This window comes from Manis pentadactyla, chromosome 4 (assembly GCF_030020395.1).
Source record: "Manis pentadactyla isolate mManPen7 chromosome 4, mManPen7.hap1, whole genome shotgun sequence".
NCBI classification, from domain to species: domain Eukaryota; kingdom Metazoa; phylum Chordata; class Mammalia; order Pholidota; family Manidae; genus Manis; species Manis pentadactyla.
Genome location: NC_080022.1, coordinates 150,523,701 through 150,540,714, shown reverse-complemented (window position 1 = coordinate 150,540,714; position 17,014 = coordinate 150,523,701). Strand labels below are relative to the sequence as shown.

General features: G+C 35.0%; 1 protein-coding gene across 32 annotated transcripts in view; it reads left to right on the top strand.

The window, feature by feature from the left end:
- Positions 1–17,014, top strand: part of ZNF207 (zinc finger protein 207) — a 65,231-nt gene that overhangs the window by 15,100 nt on the left and 33,117 nt on the right. For 16 of the 32 annotated variants that reach the window (XR_008997272.1, XR_008997271.1, XR_008997268.1 and 13 more), the window contains exons 2-13: positions 1,085–1,211; positions 5,720–5,858; positions 7,371–7,541; positions 7,665–7,740; positions 8,248–8,295; positions 9,356–9,426; positions 10,516–10,673; positions 11,828–11,920; positions 12,953–13,195; positions 13,761–13,920; positions 14,066–14,249; positions 14,466–14,549. Coding sequence is in view for 10 of the 32 variants with exons in the window: in XM_036879021.2 (XP_036734916.1) it covers positions 1,085–1,211; positions 5,720–5,858; positions 7,371–7,541; positions 7,665–7,740; positions 8,248–8,295; positions 9,356–9,426; positions 10,516–10,673; positions 11,828–11,920; positions 12,953–13,195; positions 13,761–13,920; positions 14,066–14,226 (1,447 nt within the window). In the remaining 22 variants the exon portion in view is untranslated. Of the gene's footprint in view, positions 1–1,084; positions 1,212–5,719; positions 5,859–7,370; positions 7,542–7,664; positions 7,741–8,247; positions 8,296–9,355; positions 9,427–10,515; positions 10,674–11,827; positions 11,921–12,952; positions 13,196–13,760; positions 13,921–14,065; positions 15,155–17,014 lie in introns of those variants that run through there. The other 16 variants (XR_008997276.1, XR_008997275.1, XR_005023445.2 and 13 more) reach the window with 9 other exon arrangements.

Here is a 17,014-nt window from a genome sequence, read left to right as displayed (position 1 = left end):
GACGGTTCAACAAAGGGACGCTTTAAGGGTACAGTACGCTGATTTGACTATGGAGGTTAAGGCAAGACCGTCCGGAGTCGGTCACCCACCTTTTCTGTGTGTATGGTTGGGTTTTTTTTTTTGTTTTTTTTTTGGTGGAGTCGGTTGTTTAGTAAAGGCTTCTGTTAGCCAACCCTGATTTGGAGCCTTATTTTGTAGGGGATTTGGGGTGGCGGGGGAAGAAGGAGCTTCCGTATCTCTTAACCGGCGCCTTAATCCTCAAGAAACATTCTCTTACAGGGTGGAGTTTCTTGTATCTATTACCTAGGTTTGTAGGATTAAAAAATGTCTCTTATTAATAAAACGTGGCGTCTTTTTGGTATTTTTTTTTTGTGGAAGCGTTAATACACTAAGTTAACGATTTTATTTACTGCCTCGTATCTAAATTGGGTTGTTACAGAACTGAGTTTACCTATATAATAATTAAACGGTTATCAATACTGTGATGTACTTCAGGAAAATCAGACTAGTGAGGTAAGAACTCTTGTATTAATGTAACTCAGCTGTGAAATGACTTGGCGACAAAAAGCGGTACGGAGTTGAAAACAACTTCATGGATTGTTCAAGAGAAGTTGCGTCATTCTTATTCACTATGAACTTATCCTTGGATTCTAAATATATTCTTGAATTCTAAATGTAAATAAATTAATATTTCGATTAGTTTTGTTTTCTACCTAATTAATGAATTCTGTCTTGAAATTCTATCTTGACATGAACTTGGGAGTTTTTTAACATTGAACTCTTCCAGTCCACAATGTGCATTTGTAAATATTGAAATACTGAGTAAAAGAAAAGTTAATGCCACTTAAGTCTATTAAATGCAGGAGTTCGAAACTATGGCTGTTTACCGAGATGTGTCTATTTAGGGGTGATAAATTAGATAATGGGCTTCCAGGAAGTTGAAAATCTTACGTGTCAGATTCTATAGAGTATCTTTGGTTTTAGCTGTTCCTGTATTTTGTTATTTCTATTATAATATGACAAGTTTTTTAATAGGCAGTGTCATTATTGTGTGCTCTTTTTATACCTTAACAATATTGATCAGGTATTGTAATAGAGATTTTGATGATGAGAAGATCCTTATACAACACCAAAAAGCAAAGCATTTTAAATGCCATATATGCCATAAGAAACTGTATACAGGGCCTGGTTTAGCTATTCATTGCATGCAGGTAAGGATTTTCCTTCTATATTTAGTTTTTGACCCCTTTTAGTTTGGAAACATGAAAAAAAATTTGAATTTCTCTTTGGCAACTGGAGGGGTTTTTTTTGTTTATTGCAAAAGGTCAGATAAGATGTCCGGTGAGCTTTAAAAAATAAACCTGTTCTTTAGCATCAAGTAGATAAGCAGTTGATTTTTTTTTGTTTAAAGAGTTTATATTGGTAGTATTTAAATTACTGATAGTTTCTTTTTCGGTTAGATTGGTGACAATTAGGTTTAAGTCACACACACAAAATTGCCTCCGTATTTGGGTAAGAGAACAAGGATTAGTGATTTAAATTTGTGGGCAGACTGACCAGACCATAAAAATTTGCATAATTAGCTGCCATTACTCTGCACTTGAAGGATTTGTTGCAGTCTCTTGCCTGTGGCTGGGCTGGCTTAATTTATTCCATAGACTTCTTTGGAACGGTAGCAATCGTGTTTCATTTAATAACTTCTAGGTGTTTTGAGTCCTTTTACCAGTAGGTAGGGAGAGCTTTGTAGTTTATTATTTTTAAAGATTCAGTAAGTACTTTTATGTCTTTTATTCAACGTTTCTAATACTTTTGCTATTTCTAGACTGTCTGAATTTATGCCTAATTGGACTCTAGAGAGATGTGAAATGATCAAATCCCTATTCATTGGAAATTACTGTTGATAGGAGGCAGGGAAGTAAATTAAAACGTTGCTTCCCATTTTTAAAAAGTTTTTACAGGTTTTTTTTTCACTCCCAATTATGTCACTATAACAACAATTTAATATGCATTCAAAATTTTGAGTCTGTTACATGCTGTGTAACAGCATTTTTTCACATTGGCAGTTATTCACCTGGATATCCAATAGGTCTTCTCAAAACTAACATACCCACTCAAAATTAATATAACACAATGTGTTTCCACTGTGGCAGTTACTATGTTGGGGGGAGGGTTGTGTATTTTCCTCTGTCCTTGTCCCTGCCGCAACAAAGAATTGAAGGGCAGAGACACAGTAGTGAAGCAGAGTAAAAGTTTTATTTAAAGTTACTTAGAGAAAAAGCAGGCGACCTCAGAGAGAGAGCAGCATCCTGAAAGGTTGAAAAAGAGAGTTTAAAATTAAAAGGTTACGCACTTAGAAAGTGTGGGTGACCTCAGAGAGAGGAGCACCCTGAAAGGTTGGGGGTTCCCCTTTTAAGGATTCTTGAGGAATGTGACTAAGAGCTGGGGGTGCGAACTTGATAAGTGTTACATGTGGCTATTTAAAAAAAAATTAAAAATTAAAATTTTAGTTCCTCAGCCATATTTTAGCCACACTTCCAGTGCTCAGTAGTCACATGTGGCTGGGAGATTAGTGTTGTATTCTGTTGGAACATTACCATTTATCACAACGTTCCCATGAGACAGCACGGTGCTAGACACTTTTAGGCACTGAGTATGCAGCAGTGAGTACAGCACAATCACTATTGTGGAGTATAGATATTAAACTAATACAAAGGAAGATAACCTGTAAATAGTTTGTCTTATGGTGATAAGGGAAAACTAATACTAAGTAGGGAGCATAGGGAGGGTCACAGAATAGGAAAGTTCTTAATGAGAAGCTGACTCCTGAGCAGAGATCTGAAAGGAAGCAAGGAAGAGCTTCCAGGGAGCAGCAAGGCTCTGACTTTAGTAGCATTCCTCATACTGAAGGAGAGGGAAAGGGCATCACTGTGCCATGCTATAAAGAAGGCCTCCCTACTGTATTTACCGTTTGAAAAAAGCTGTAACATGCTCTGGTGCACTTTTAAAGGATCACTCACTGCAGGGTTGAGAATAGTGCAGTGAGACCACTCAAGACTAGAGTATTCCAAGCAAAAAGTAATGGTGACAGGTCAGAGTTTGCTGATGGGTTAGATGTAGAATATGAGAGAAAGTGAGGAGTTAAGGATGACCTGTTTGGCCCGAACAATGTGAAAAAATGAGTTACGATATACTAACGTGGAAAGCTGCAGGAAGAACAGGCTTAGCTCTGAGGATACCAGGATTGTGTTATATTAATTTTGAGTGGGTATATTAGTTTTGAGAAGACCTATTGGATATCCAGGTGAAGTTGGATCTACAAGTAATGAGTTCAGAGAGGTTGGAGCTGGGGATGGAAATTTGGAAGGACACGGTTTTTTAAGCCATGATCCTAATAGATGTCCTTCCCTTTTAGGGAGTAGAATATAGATAGAAAGCTGCAGGGACTCTGCTGTGGTACTCCTAGCACTTAAAAGTCATAAGATTAAAAGAAACCACTCAAGGAAATTGAAGAGGTAGGAAAACCAAGAGTTAGTGCCAAATGAAGTGTTTCAAGGAATTATTTAACTGAGTCAAATGCCTGGTGATAGGTCCTATAAGGAGAGGACTGAGATTGGATTAATCTCAAAATGGAGGACATTGGTCAGTTGCCGAGAGTGATTTCCTAGAATGATGAGGATGAAAGCCTGGTTGCAGTGCTTTCAAGAGAAAATAAGTAAGTAGAGGCATTCTTTCAGGGAGTTGAGCTATAGAGAAGAGCAGAAAAATGAAGTGGAAACTGGAAGGAGATTAGTTGAGAAACTGTTAGTAATGGCTTTTAATTGCTTCTATTTATACATACAGGCATACTTAGGAGCTTGCGGGTTGGGTTCCAGACCACTGCAATAAAGCAAGCCAAGTGAATTTTTTTGGTTTCCCAGTGCATATAAAAGTTAAGTTTATACTGTAGTCTATTAAGTGTGCAGAGCATTATGTCAAAAAAATGTATATACCTTAATTTAAAAATAACTTTATTGCTGAAAATTGCTAACCCATCATTTGAGCACTCAGTGAGTAATGGATAACAGATCACTGTAACAAATAATAATGAAAAGGTTTGCTATATTGCGAGAATTACCAAAATTATACTAAGTGAACAAATGCTGTTGGAAAATGGTGCTGATAGACTTAACACAGGGTTGCCACAACCTTTAGTTTGTAAAAACCAACCACCCAAAAACCCATGTAATATCTGAAGCATGACACAGCAAGATATATATACCTGTATAGTCTTTGTTTCGTAGCAACTTGTGAAATGGGCATGACAGTTAAATCTGACACATCCTCCAATTTTATACTTGATAAACCTAGGACATTGCTAGTTTAGATGGTTCACATCAGTGCTTGCTTCTATCTTTCCAACCCAGGCCATACTGACTATATGCAAGCTTGTGAGATACCTAATCCTGGCTGTACTGTACTGGGAGGATTTTAAACAAATCATGTTATTTTTCTCTTTGCAACGCCTTTTAATTAGTCTACGCTCGCTGTTATTTAGAAACGTGAAGACTAGTTAATGTGTATGTGAATGGAATTGTATTTCTTTAAAGAGCATGACTGACTTCATCTGCATTCAAGAATAGTAACATTCAGAATACTTAGGAAATCGTGATTAAGTCACTTGCTGAGGAGCTTTATTCATGTATCTTTTAATCACAATGAAAAGCTGTTAAAGATTAATCAGAAATTTCTGAATTTGTTTTCCATGTCACTTTAAAATTTTTGAGCTACATCTCTTAAGAAGAAAACACTTAGCTTTCTTTAATTACCTTTCTGTTCTTACGTGGAAGTGTCCTGGGAGGAGGAAAAATTGAGTCTTTCTTAGACAAGTATGTCTAAGTTGTTAGCCTAAATCAATAATTACCTGGCTTGAGCTTGCATCAGAATCACCTGAAGGCTTAAAAACACGGGTTGCCTGATTAGATACGGCTCAGGTTGGGGGACTCAGAATTTGCATTTCCAGTCAGTTTCCAGGTAGTGCTGATAGTCTCGGCCAAAAACTTTGACATACTTGAGCCTAAGTCAAATGACATTTGCTGAAGAAACGGGGACTGACAGGGATCTTACATAGTGGCAAAGGTTATCCACATTTGAGCATTGGAAATGTTTGATTAAGCAAAAAACATACGGATGGAGGGTGGGGTGTTTTACAGTAAAATCTTTTTTCTTTTGTGACCTGAATAAATTGAAAGTGATGGGATCACTACTGTGGCAGTGTTAAGTGTCTCGGGTAACTCATTAGCTATGGGTAATGATAATTGTAAATGTCACTTGTTTGTAACTACAAGCTTGTCTCAAGATCCATTCTTGGAAAATTTATTCTTCTGTTTGATAAACTTTATTCAGACTTGAAACTTTGATTTGAGTAGGACTATTAGACATTGCTAGTAATTCAAATATGGTAAACTTGAAGTAACATTTACTGAGCCATTTTTATGTGTTAGACATCCTGCCAGCTTCAACAGAGGCTTTAGAGAGAGAAGTGATTTGCTCAATCAACATAGATAGTAGTGGCAAAACTGAGGATTAAATTCAGATAACTCTCATTTTAGGACCAGACATTCTTAACCTTTGTACTAAGCGGTCTCTGAGTAATTTGAAATTACTCTTTAAAAAGCTTTTATGAGCCACTTTTGTCTATTTGATGGAAGTTTATTTTTTTGCCTTTTTTTTTTAATGTTAGGTGCATAAAGAGACAATAGATGCTGTACCAAATGCAATACCAGGAAGAACAGACATAGAGTTGGAAATATATGGTATGGAAGGTATTCCAGAAAAAGACATGGATGAAAGAAGACGACTTCTTGAACAAAAAACACAAGGTAATACTAAAATACATGCTTTTTTCTTAATACAGCTTCATTAATGAGAGGAGTCCTACAATTTTCAAGTGTAAATTTAATAGTAGATGTTAGAATTATTCAGAATTCCAATTTTGAGTTCTAGTTTTTCTTTACATCTTATATTTGAGGTTGTGTATTTGATTTGTATGTATATATAATAACATTTGGATCATTAAAAAATTTCAGTATATTTTTATTTGTGACTGAATTCCAAGTGGAATTAGCAAGTGTTGAGTCCTTTGAAAATAAAAGTTGTTTTGATTTATGTAACCACTAATTACAATTTTTCTGTAGTACTGTTATTTGACTTAGAATTTGCAGCCAGCTACTATCCAGATGATAGAAGCTGTTATTGATGTTTTGTTTTGAAAAGCATTGCAGAGAAGTCAGACCTCTATCACAATTTTACCTTTTGAAGTGGAATAGAAAGCCCTTTTATTTAAAAAATATATTTTATTTCTAAAAATTAAAAATAATTTTATTTAAACATAAAACTGAGTTAGGGCATAGAAGCCACAGGGCATAAATCTGCAAAGAAGTAAAAAGCTAACCTTTTCAAACAATATGGCTTCTTTCTCACTTACCAACTTCACATCTCCCTGTATGGCCCCGGAAGATGACTGGTTAGCCAGAGACGGTTAAGATTCCTCAAGGGAGGAACAACCTAAGACAGGCACAGTCGCAGGGAAGCCATCAGGTGAGAAATTGGGGATCAACAGAGGTGAGGCTTAGAACCTCACCCCCCCTGTTTTGAGAGAAATCTTCTGCATCCGTGGATGTTTTATTGCCCTTGTATAGCTTGGATTAACACATAGTCTACAGGCACACACCTGATCATCTACATTTGCTCTCTTACAACACTAAACTAAGTTTTCTACCTTTATCTTACATCTACCTACCACTTCAGCATTTTATTTAAAAAAAAAAAAAATAATAATAATAATAATAAAGGGAGAAATGTGGGATCCACATATAAATCAAGTATAAAAATCAAACGAATATTCATATTTGACCTGATTGTTTATAGTTCATAATGCGTGATCAAAACCAAAAGTTTCTGTGATGACTGCCCTTGCACTGTTCACCATGTAAGAACTTGTTTGTTATACTTTAGAAGATTGGAGACTGTTGAGAATTAGGCTTGGGGTTGATTAGTGATTGTGCATTGAGTCCCCTATACAGAATTTTATTGTTGTTAACAACCATTTGATCAATAAACATAAGATATGCCCTCTCAAAAAAAAAAAAACCGAGTTAGGAAAATTATTTTTTACCTGTCAAAATAGGGAAAGGATGTTAACCTTCCTGCTTAGTATAGATTGAAAACACTTTTGAAGAGTAAAGAACAATATTAATTGATTGAATTTTTTGAGAAGAAAAAAACCACATGAGCCAACTGCTCTGAAATAATTTTTAAAAATACTGAATGTCTTAAATTTGCTGAATTTTCTTTTTTTACTCTGTGGGGAAAATTAATTAAAACTTTCTTAGCAGAGAGTCAGAAAAAGAAGCAACAAGATGACTCTGATGAATATGATGATGACGACTCTGCAGCTTCAACTTCCTTTCAACCGCAGCCTGTTCAACCTCAACAAGGTTATATCCCCCCAATGGCACAGCCAGGATTGCCACCAGTTCCTGGAGCACCAGGAATGCCTCCAGGTAGCACATACTCCTATGAGTGAACATTCTTAGGGCTTTATGGATATTGTGTAGAAGATTAAGTTCCTCCTCCTAACCCTGTAATATTAATTTGTGATGTTTTGTTGGAATTGTTATTCATAGGCATACCTCCATTAATGCCAGGTGTTCCTCCATTGATGCCAGGAATGCCACCAGTTATGCCAGGCATGCCACCTGGGTAAGAAAATTCTTTTAATTGGCTTGTGGGCTTGTGCCTAGCACTGATTTTTTTCACCTTGGGTGTTACTATGAATTATATGTTATTTTTTTCTTTCCTTTTTTTTTTTTTGCTTCTAAAAGGTAATGGGCTTTATAAATATTAAGCTTATCTAATAAAGGGGTCTGCCAGTAATTTTAAAGAATATAAATTTGCCTCTTAGTAGATTTGGTTATTAGGTTGTATGTAGACAGCCATCTGCTTCACTTGCATCTGATGTAATTAAAGTAGTTGGTTGTACATTTGAGTTTCTTAGATTCAGAACTGCCCATGACACATTGTAGTTGTGACAAGAAGCAGACTCTGTAAATGATTTATTTGTCAAATCATCAAGAACTAAAATGAATATGAGGTGCTCGTGCCCATCACTTTTACTTAAGTATTGTTGGATGTGAGAGGTATACAATACACTTTCCCACTGTATTTTGAAAATCAGTTAGATTTTGATTTTGTCATACATTTTCACAGATTGCATCATCAGAGAAAATACACCCAGTCATTTTGCGGTGAAAACATGTAAGCATCTCATTCATAATGTAATTCAGGAGGTATAATCATAATGTCATTTTTGTGTGTGTGTTAAATGGTATCTATTCAGTTGACTTCAGGAATTCTCTAACCTTCCTCAATAAAACTTGTAAAATTTCCAAGCTGATGGACATAGGTCTCTTAAAGAAGGGAAATAAAACAACTGTGAGGAAATAGTAGTAAACCCATATAAATAATTCTCTAAATGTGTAGCTGTTTTCCCCAAACTAGTAATGGGACTTAATAAAAAGGGTTGGCATTTAAGAAAGAATATATATTCTTTTGACAAATTACATGCTTTATAATTATAGAAGGTAATTGAATTTTCTTCTAATAAAATCTATTTAGAGAAGCTAATTTTCTGATAAAAATCCTAAGTCAAGAATTCACAAAGTTGTGAATTTTTAAGTGAATTGGACACTGATATTTAAAGGTGAGCTCTTTTAGGGGAAGGAAAATAAATACAGGTTATGTTTTTAAAGTCATTGTTTATTGTTAAATAATTATTCTAAATAAAAATTTAGGCAGCCTGAATACTTTGATTACCTTTAATTTTGGTGGTAGTTTTTCCATGTCCCAACAAAAACAGTCTTTCTCCATGGTGTACATTCAGTATTTGCTTTTGAAAAATCTGACAATTCTAAAATAGATCTTTTTTATTTATATTCTGTGTGGATATTTTCCAAGTGAGACAAAAGGTGATTTTGATTTCGGGTTACCTATATTTTAGATGAATCCCTCTTGTATGTATGTGGGAGAGTATAATATTTCTTCTCAGTGAATTGAATGTATTAAAATGTTTTGTCAATGAATATTGAATTTTTTACCTCATTTTACTGGTAAACCCTAGAGTTTTTTGGTTTTTAGAGGATTTATCTTGATAGGATTATTTTAGTGTGTTGTGTATTCATTCAGCTTGATTACTTTCAATATTAGGGGTCAAATTTAAGTCTTTTTATCTATTGTTTCAGTCTTTAGCCAAAATATTTTTTAATAGTTTATACTATTGACTGACTTTAGTTGTTTCTTGAAATCTGCTTTCTAATAGAATGATGCCAATGGGTGGAATGATGCCACCTGGACCAGGAATACCACCTCTTATGCCTGGTATGCCACCAGGTATGAAATGTTAATTTCATTTTTAATATGGTTGACATGCTTTATTAGTATATTTGTGGGCATTGGTGCATTGTAAGTTAGAATTTTCTAGGTTGATGACTTCCTTAAATTACTTGGAAAGGTGTTAAGATGGACCCCCACTTTTTTGTTTTGTTTTGAAATAGATGTTAAAAAACAGGCTTCAAAGCAGTCAAAATGAATCACAAAGCCTATACACTGAAGCTCATATATTTGAGTGGTTCCGTTTTTTAAGAATATTTTAGATAAGTAATGGACACTCTTCTGGCAAGTAATAGAGAAATCGAACAAACTGTACTAAATATAAATAGCATAGGCATTCATTATCTCATTTAACACAAAGAAAGGTAGATTCAGTGGCTTGGTAATATCAAGGACCCATGGTTTTAAAATTTTCTGCTTTGCTAATCGTAGTTTTTCTCCCTCAGACATCACTCAGGTAGTTAAAAGACGATGCTGGCAAGAAAAGGTGTCAACAACAGTGTGCTCTCCTTTTTCTTTTATTAGGGAGCAAAGTACTTCTCAGATGCTCCTTAACTTCTTATATATATTGGTCAGAAGTAGGACTAATGGACCCTCCAGCTACAAGGGAGCCTAGGAAGTAAAGTATCTTGACTGTTTAGCCTATAATGCAGGGAAAGGGATTTCTTTAGCCAAATAAGTGTGCCACAGAGACCTTCATGATGCTCCTTCAGTCAGTTGCCTTGCTTTTTATGCTTAATCCTAGCAAGTTAGATTTGCAAGCCATAGCAGATTTAGAAGTTTACTAAACCAGAAACATCAGCTTAATTGCTGCTTTGTCCATACACAGGGTTTCTAGTGGTATCTTTCACTTACCAAAATTCTGAGGCGATAAAAGGGAATAGAAAGTTTGAACCAAGATTGTTGCAAGGGGCAAATGCCTAAATTCTTTGGACGTGTTGAGTACGGCAGTTAATCATTAGTGACTTACAGTATAAAAGCATTTTCAATGAGGAATATTTTAACAGCGAAGGTTTGGGGAAGATACTTTTTCCAAAGTAAATGTTTCAACAACTGGGTTTCCTACTCCCCAACGTGTCCTCTGTACAGGTATGCCCCCTCCTGTTCCACGTCCTGGAATCCCGCCGATGACGCAAGCACAGGCCGTTTCAGCACCAGGTATTCTTAATAGACCACCTGCACCAACAGCCGCAGTTCCTGCTCCACAGCCTCCAGTTACTAAACCTCTTTTCCCCAGTGCTGGACAGGTAAGGTGAAATTTCTGAAAGGAGTATACTTACATTTAAAGGTAAAGTGCAGTTCATAGAAACCTTTGAATTGTCATAGGTCAATTTTTTGTTTATAGTCTTTGTAATATAATTTATTAAGTATACTAAGAAATGGCCTATTGTCTTCCGTGTCTGCACACACTTATTTCCTCTACCTAAAAGATTGATTGGAGCCAGAGCTGTGTAGTATGTTACTTTTCTGTAGCTGTGAACTCTCATTATTCTTTGCTTTAGTTAGAAATGAAAGATTAATTTTTGGGGACTTAAGTATTAATGATAATGTTCAGAGGCCTCTTTTACCTGTTGAACTATGAGTGGAATGAAACCAAAGCCAAAGAGGAAACTCCTAAGAACTTAGCAAGTCATATTTTGGGCTTTCTCTAGTCTGCACTAGTGACAAACTACAATGTTACAATTCTGCTGTCCTTTAATGGCTTTTACCTTGTCACGTTTATATTTCCTGCTAGTCTTGTCTTTTTTCAGGACTCAGAAGCTAAAAATGCTTCTGTTGCATACAATACATATATAATGGTTGTTACCTTTGCTTTTTTTTTTTTTCAGTTTAATTAAGAATTAAGTACATGTATGTTCAGAATTACGAAGATCAGGATGTATGTTCTTAATTTTTCACTTTAAAGTTATCCCTCAGATGTTTTCAATTTTCTGTTTATACTTGCTAAATTTAAAAGAATTAATTTTTAAATTCCCTTTAAGCATTTAACTTATGTTTTTGATGGGGATGGGGAGTTTGTTTATAGAGAGATGTTAAAACATTTGGCAAGTCTTTTGTAGAGTAATTGATAGAGAATTGGATTGAAGAGTTAGTAATCATCCTGATTCTCAGTTCAATATACCATTTTTGAAGTATGACAGGGCAAAACACTTTAGTTTTAGAAAAGAAGTTGCGGTTAACTAGGTTTGTTGGGTTTTTTTTTTTTTTTTTTTTTTTTTTGAGGCTCATAATATCACTTTATTGTAAATGCATTAATTGCCTGCCTCTAAATGCGAGGTTTGATTGCATTATACTTTGCATTACAAAAAATGCAATCGATACTGAAAAAAATCTACCACATGGCTTATATTCACCCATTTGTTTGGAGACTTTTCATTGTTTCCTTTCTTTTATGCTACAGATGGGGACACCTGTAACAAGCTCAAGTACAGCTTCATCCAATTCAGAAAGTCTGTCTGCATCTTCTAAAGCTCTGTTTCCTAGCACAGCACAAGTACGCAGGAAGTTGCAGTTTAAAATTGTTAAAATGGCTTTATTACTTAACCCTTTGGACCCTACTTTAAAACTAAATCTTTCCCCAAAACTATACTATGTTTAATTTTTTTAAAGTAAAATCAATGGTATATATAAATCAGTGATATTTGAAAATCTGAACTCACTAATAAAAACTATACCCCAAACTCATGGTTCTAAAGGGTTAAAAAGCATGTAAGCAGTAAATGCATTATAGTGGCCAATGGCTAGCCTGATGCATGATTAAGCTATTTTGATTTACGCTGTTTAATGCATCACATATAATGTAAGGAAATTTAGTATTTTGCATTTGGTTCCAAAGTTGGTCTGGACTACATGTTTCAGATATTTGGTATTCTGAAAAGTATAACACACTACTGGTAGCTTTGTCCTTAAAGGATCTTCCTAAACCCTTTATCTGTGATAATCATGTAGCCATTGTTAATTGGGAGGGCATTGTGTTAACTGTAAAAGAAATATCTTTTGAGGAACATAGCCTTAATGTGTCACCATTGATATTAACTGTTTATGCTATGCTTAGTAACTGAAATTCATCCAAACGTTTGTATGTTATAATTTCTAACTTTCTTGTTTTTTGGAGCTGCTTGGTAGATGGATAAAACAACTTGGTAGATTGATTAAACAACTAATTTAGAAGAGTAAAATTAGAACATTCACGCTATTCCATTGTTACATTTTATCAATCTGGGATAAAAACAATGCTTTATAAATTAAATAATTTTTGGTGAGGGAAGTAGATGACATTTGAGAAGTTACATATGCAGTCTTACTTGATTTTTGTTCCCACTACAGTGTGTTGGATGTGGCTTTGACCCAGCATCTTTGATATTTTTGTGTTGTCTTGAATTTTGTGGAGCGTTTATCATGTTAACATTTCAATTTCATTTAAAGTTTTGATTATTTTTTGAATGTTGGTGTCTTATTTTTAAGTTGAATTTGTAGTAGATACTTGGATTTTGAAGTTTTGTTGACAAAAGATTGTGTTTTACAGGCTCAGGCAGCCGTCCAAGGACCTGTTGGTACAGATTTCAAGCCCTTAAATAATACTCCTGCAACAACTACAGAACCCCCAAAGCCTACATTCCCTGCTTATACGCAGTCTACAGCTTCAACCACTAGTACGACAAATAGCACTGCAGCTAAGCCAGCGGCTTCAATAACAAGTAAGCCTGCTACACTTACAACAACAAGTGCAACCAGTAAGTTGATCCATCCAGATGAGGATATATCACTGGTAAGTTGTGTACCATTGTAACAACTTGTCCATTTGAAAAGTGGAGATTTTCTTGTACACTGATGGTTTCATGATCCGATACTATGCTTACTGAGTGGTTTTTTTACCATACTTATTAAGAACCACAAAATAAGGTGAATATTGCTTGTTTTGATCTTAGATGCATTCCTTCTCCCCACAGACTCTTTCTAAAAGATAGCAGTAATTTTGGGTTCTTGCTCTCATATTAGTTAGACATAGACTTGTAAATTAATTAAAGAAATCGTTAAGTGTGAGGTTGAATCTGCAGAACCCTTGAGGCCCATGTACTAGATAACTTTCGTGCTGGAGTTAATTTATAATTGTTGGAAAGTTGTTAGCCATTCTTCAAATATAAAATGAGGTTTTCTTAAGGCATCAAGATTTTACATAGTTGGACTTTTGTGGAGCAAAAGTGATCTGTTGAGAAGGGTACATTTTTTTTGAAAATTACTCTTACTCTGTAAGATTTTACATGTTTGACTTTTATGCCTAATGAATATCTCTGCATTAAGGTGTTTATCATTGTATTTATTTTTATTCCTAGGAAGAGAGAAGGGCACAGTTACCTAAATACCAACGTAATCTTCCTCGACCAGGACAGGCTCCCATTGGTAATCCACCAGTTGGACCAATGGGAGGTATGATGCCACCACAGCCAGGCATCCCACAGCAACAAGGAATGAGACCCCCAATGCCACCTCATGGTATTCCTCTATTTATGCTTATTTATTTAATGGATTTTCTAAGTATACACATAAAACAAATTTATCTGAAAATACATTGCATTTAAAAGTACAATGCACAGACCAACCCAGTCTATTTTTTGTGTTTATGTTTTTTTTTTTTTAGGTCAGTATGGTGGTCATCATCAAGCCATGCCAGGTTACCTTCCTGGTGCTATGCCACCATATGGGCAGGGACCGCCAATGGTGCCCCCATACCAAGGTGGGCCTCCTCGACCTCCAATGGGAATGAGACCTCCTGTAATGTCGCAAGGTGGCCGTTACTGATCTTACTTCATCCAGTCTAATAGGTTTGGAGATTAAACCTTTTCTCAACTTGTGCTGTTTATATAGCCAAGCTTCCGTCAATAAGGCTTCATTGTGACTTTAACAAACATTATCTTCCCACATACCAGGAACTATTGGACATTTATTTTACATGGGAAATTTATTTGGAATAATAAAGCAGGAACTTTTCCTGAAGTTGCAATTTATACTGTATGGCTTCTTTTTCATGTTTCATCTAGGTTTTTAGAAGTGAAGTATAGTAAATTTGGTTCGTTATATTGTGAAGGCGCTGGAATTACATGAACATACCACCTTAATTAAAGGCAAGTTCTGTAAGCTTACATTGCTATTTGTAAAGTTATGCCTTCACAGCATTTCAGATGCTGTTGGACTCCATGTCCCCAACCTAGCTTGGTGAGGGCTGTAACTGTTTCCAAGTACCTGTACATTGGAACTCTGAATGTATAACAATATTTAATGTATTTAGAATTCCTCATGTTGCAGGGTTTAAGAAATCTGGCCCACCAAGGTCATGTGACTTTTCTGTACTGTTAAACTTCATTGTAATAAAATGAGAGAAAAAATTATGCCTTTTTATTCATAACCCAGCTGTGGACCACTGCCTGAAAGGTTTGTATAGATGCTTGCCACAGTAGATGTCCACGTAATAAAATTCATAGTTACCAGTACAGTTTTGATATATCATTGGATTCTGTCTTTCAATGGAAGATTGTTCTTAAGCTGCATGTTTTAGACTGAACGGCATATATAGAACTGCTAGTGCTTCGGTTGAAAGAAAAACCTAGATACATATGAGTCATTACATAATGGGTATGAAATTTTATATTTTGTCACCTTTCCACTCCTGTAGTGTCAGTACATGTTAGATGTCATAGATACTTTAAAAATAAACCTTACATTACCTCTTTCCTGCTGCTGCTGTTTGAGCCTAGTGCCAGACCCATTGATTTCCTTCTGGTTATTTTTGAGACTGCAGTACTGCATGGACCTCAGAAGCTTTTCAGGTGTATACTTCTAGAGGCTTAGGTGCATGCAGTAGTAGCTTTTTATGCTGTTAATGGATTGGTATATGTTTTAAGTGTAGTGGATTTGAAATTTTTAATTTTGTTTCTGGAAGATTATATCCTTTGATGGGGTGGCTGCCCTCTGTTATTATAAAGGGCTTTATTGTTAACTTTTTCATTCTTGGAAATCGGAATGTTAAGTTATTAGAACTTTGCTGTGGAGATAACTGCTATTGATCAGTATCTTGTGTTACAAGTCTCATAATAATAGCTCTTATTAACCTTTTTTAGGGATCCATTTTTTCTATCTTTACATTTGCAGGGTATTTTTGTGATTACTGAAATATTGAATGACCTGTACAAAGTATAAGAATATAATGAACTCAAGTTGAGTTTTCCTCAATATGAAGTTAAGACTTCTGAGAAAATGGCAACCTTTCTTTATAACCTTTATGTCAAGGTGTAGATAGAAGACATGAAATACAAAGTTTCATTTAGAAGAACAGTCTTTAACATTGTAGGAAAATACTGTAAAATCATGTTTTAATCATAGAAGAGCTTATATGTAGGTGACAACAAGTAAAAATCATTCATTTAAACAAAATATTGCAGGTACTACAAAGCTATTTTAACTATATTTTGCTCCAGTGAAATGTTTTATAGCTCCTGTGTTGTACCATTAAGGTTCGAAATACTACATAGTTTGAAAAGGCAACACCATGTGTCACCAATAATGCATATCTTCCTTCAGCCAGCAGCCAAGCACCCTACCCCATACTGCACCACATGCTTGCCTACCTAAATAGTTCTGAAATTAATACACACTTATATTTGGCAACACTTTTACCACACTGCCAAAGGAAAACCTTTGTTAAAAATCTTTAAGGTGAAAATGGAATGATTAAGTTTAGAATGATTAAATAGGAACCGTTATCCCAAACCAAATGTCTCTTAAGCATTTCATATACAGGCTTATCAACAATCTAAAAATGGGTTAGTAATGTTTTAAATGTTATACAAAGCTTTATTTGCCTTTAATGCAAAGAAAACAAGTATTTTTTATTAAGATTTGCTTTCTGAGGTCAAAAGGGAGAAAATATTACTACTTTTAAATTAGTGATAGAATTCTAATTAAAAATTAATTCAAAGTGTTAACACATGGCACCTAAATTTAGGATGCCATCTCCTGTGTGTTTTATAGTTATATGACTGGTGGTGCACATTCAGTATACTTAAGTGTAATTTATGCATGCATCAGAGCATACTTAAGCTTCTAGAAAATACCTTTAATCTAACTGCTTCTGGGGTCCATATAGTACTGTTAAATCATGAGTGAAACAAATTACGTTGAAAAATTAACTCTGACTTATGCTTCCTTAAATAATAGATGGGAGTTGAGGTAAACTAAACTTCATCTGTCCTCATAGAAGATAATTTTTAGAATTTGATATATTCAGGTAGGCATTGCGATTGCCACCATAATTCAGGAAGTAGTAAGATTAATGGGCTGCCAGCTTTGGCTCTCCTTTCATCTAGTCTTGTATCACCTTTTTTTAAAAATAGGAAAAAGATCTAAACATTTTGTCTGGCACTAGTTTCTATTGTATAGATTTTACTACTATATGACAGTAACAAGATCAGGTGAGGATCAACTTTTGAGTGGCTGCTGGAATTACTTAATTTGAAAACAATATTTTAGTGATCTCTCACATTTGCCACTAGGAATGAGGAAAATACTCCTTGTATACTCCTATTCCATTGAT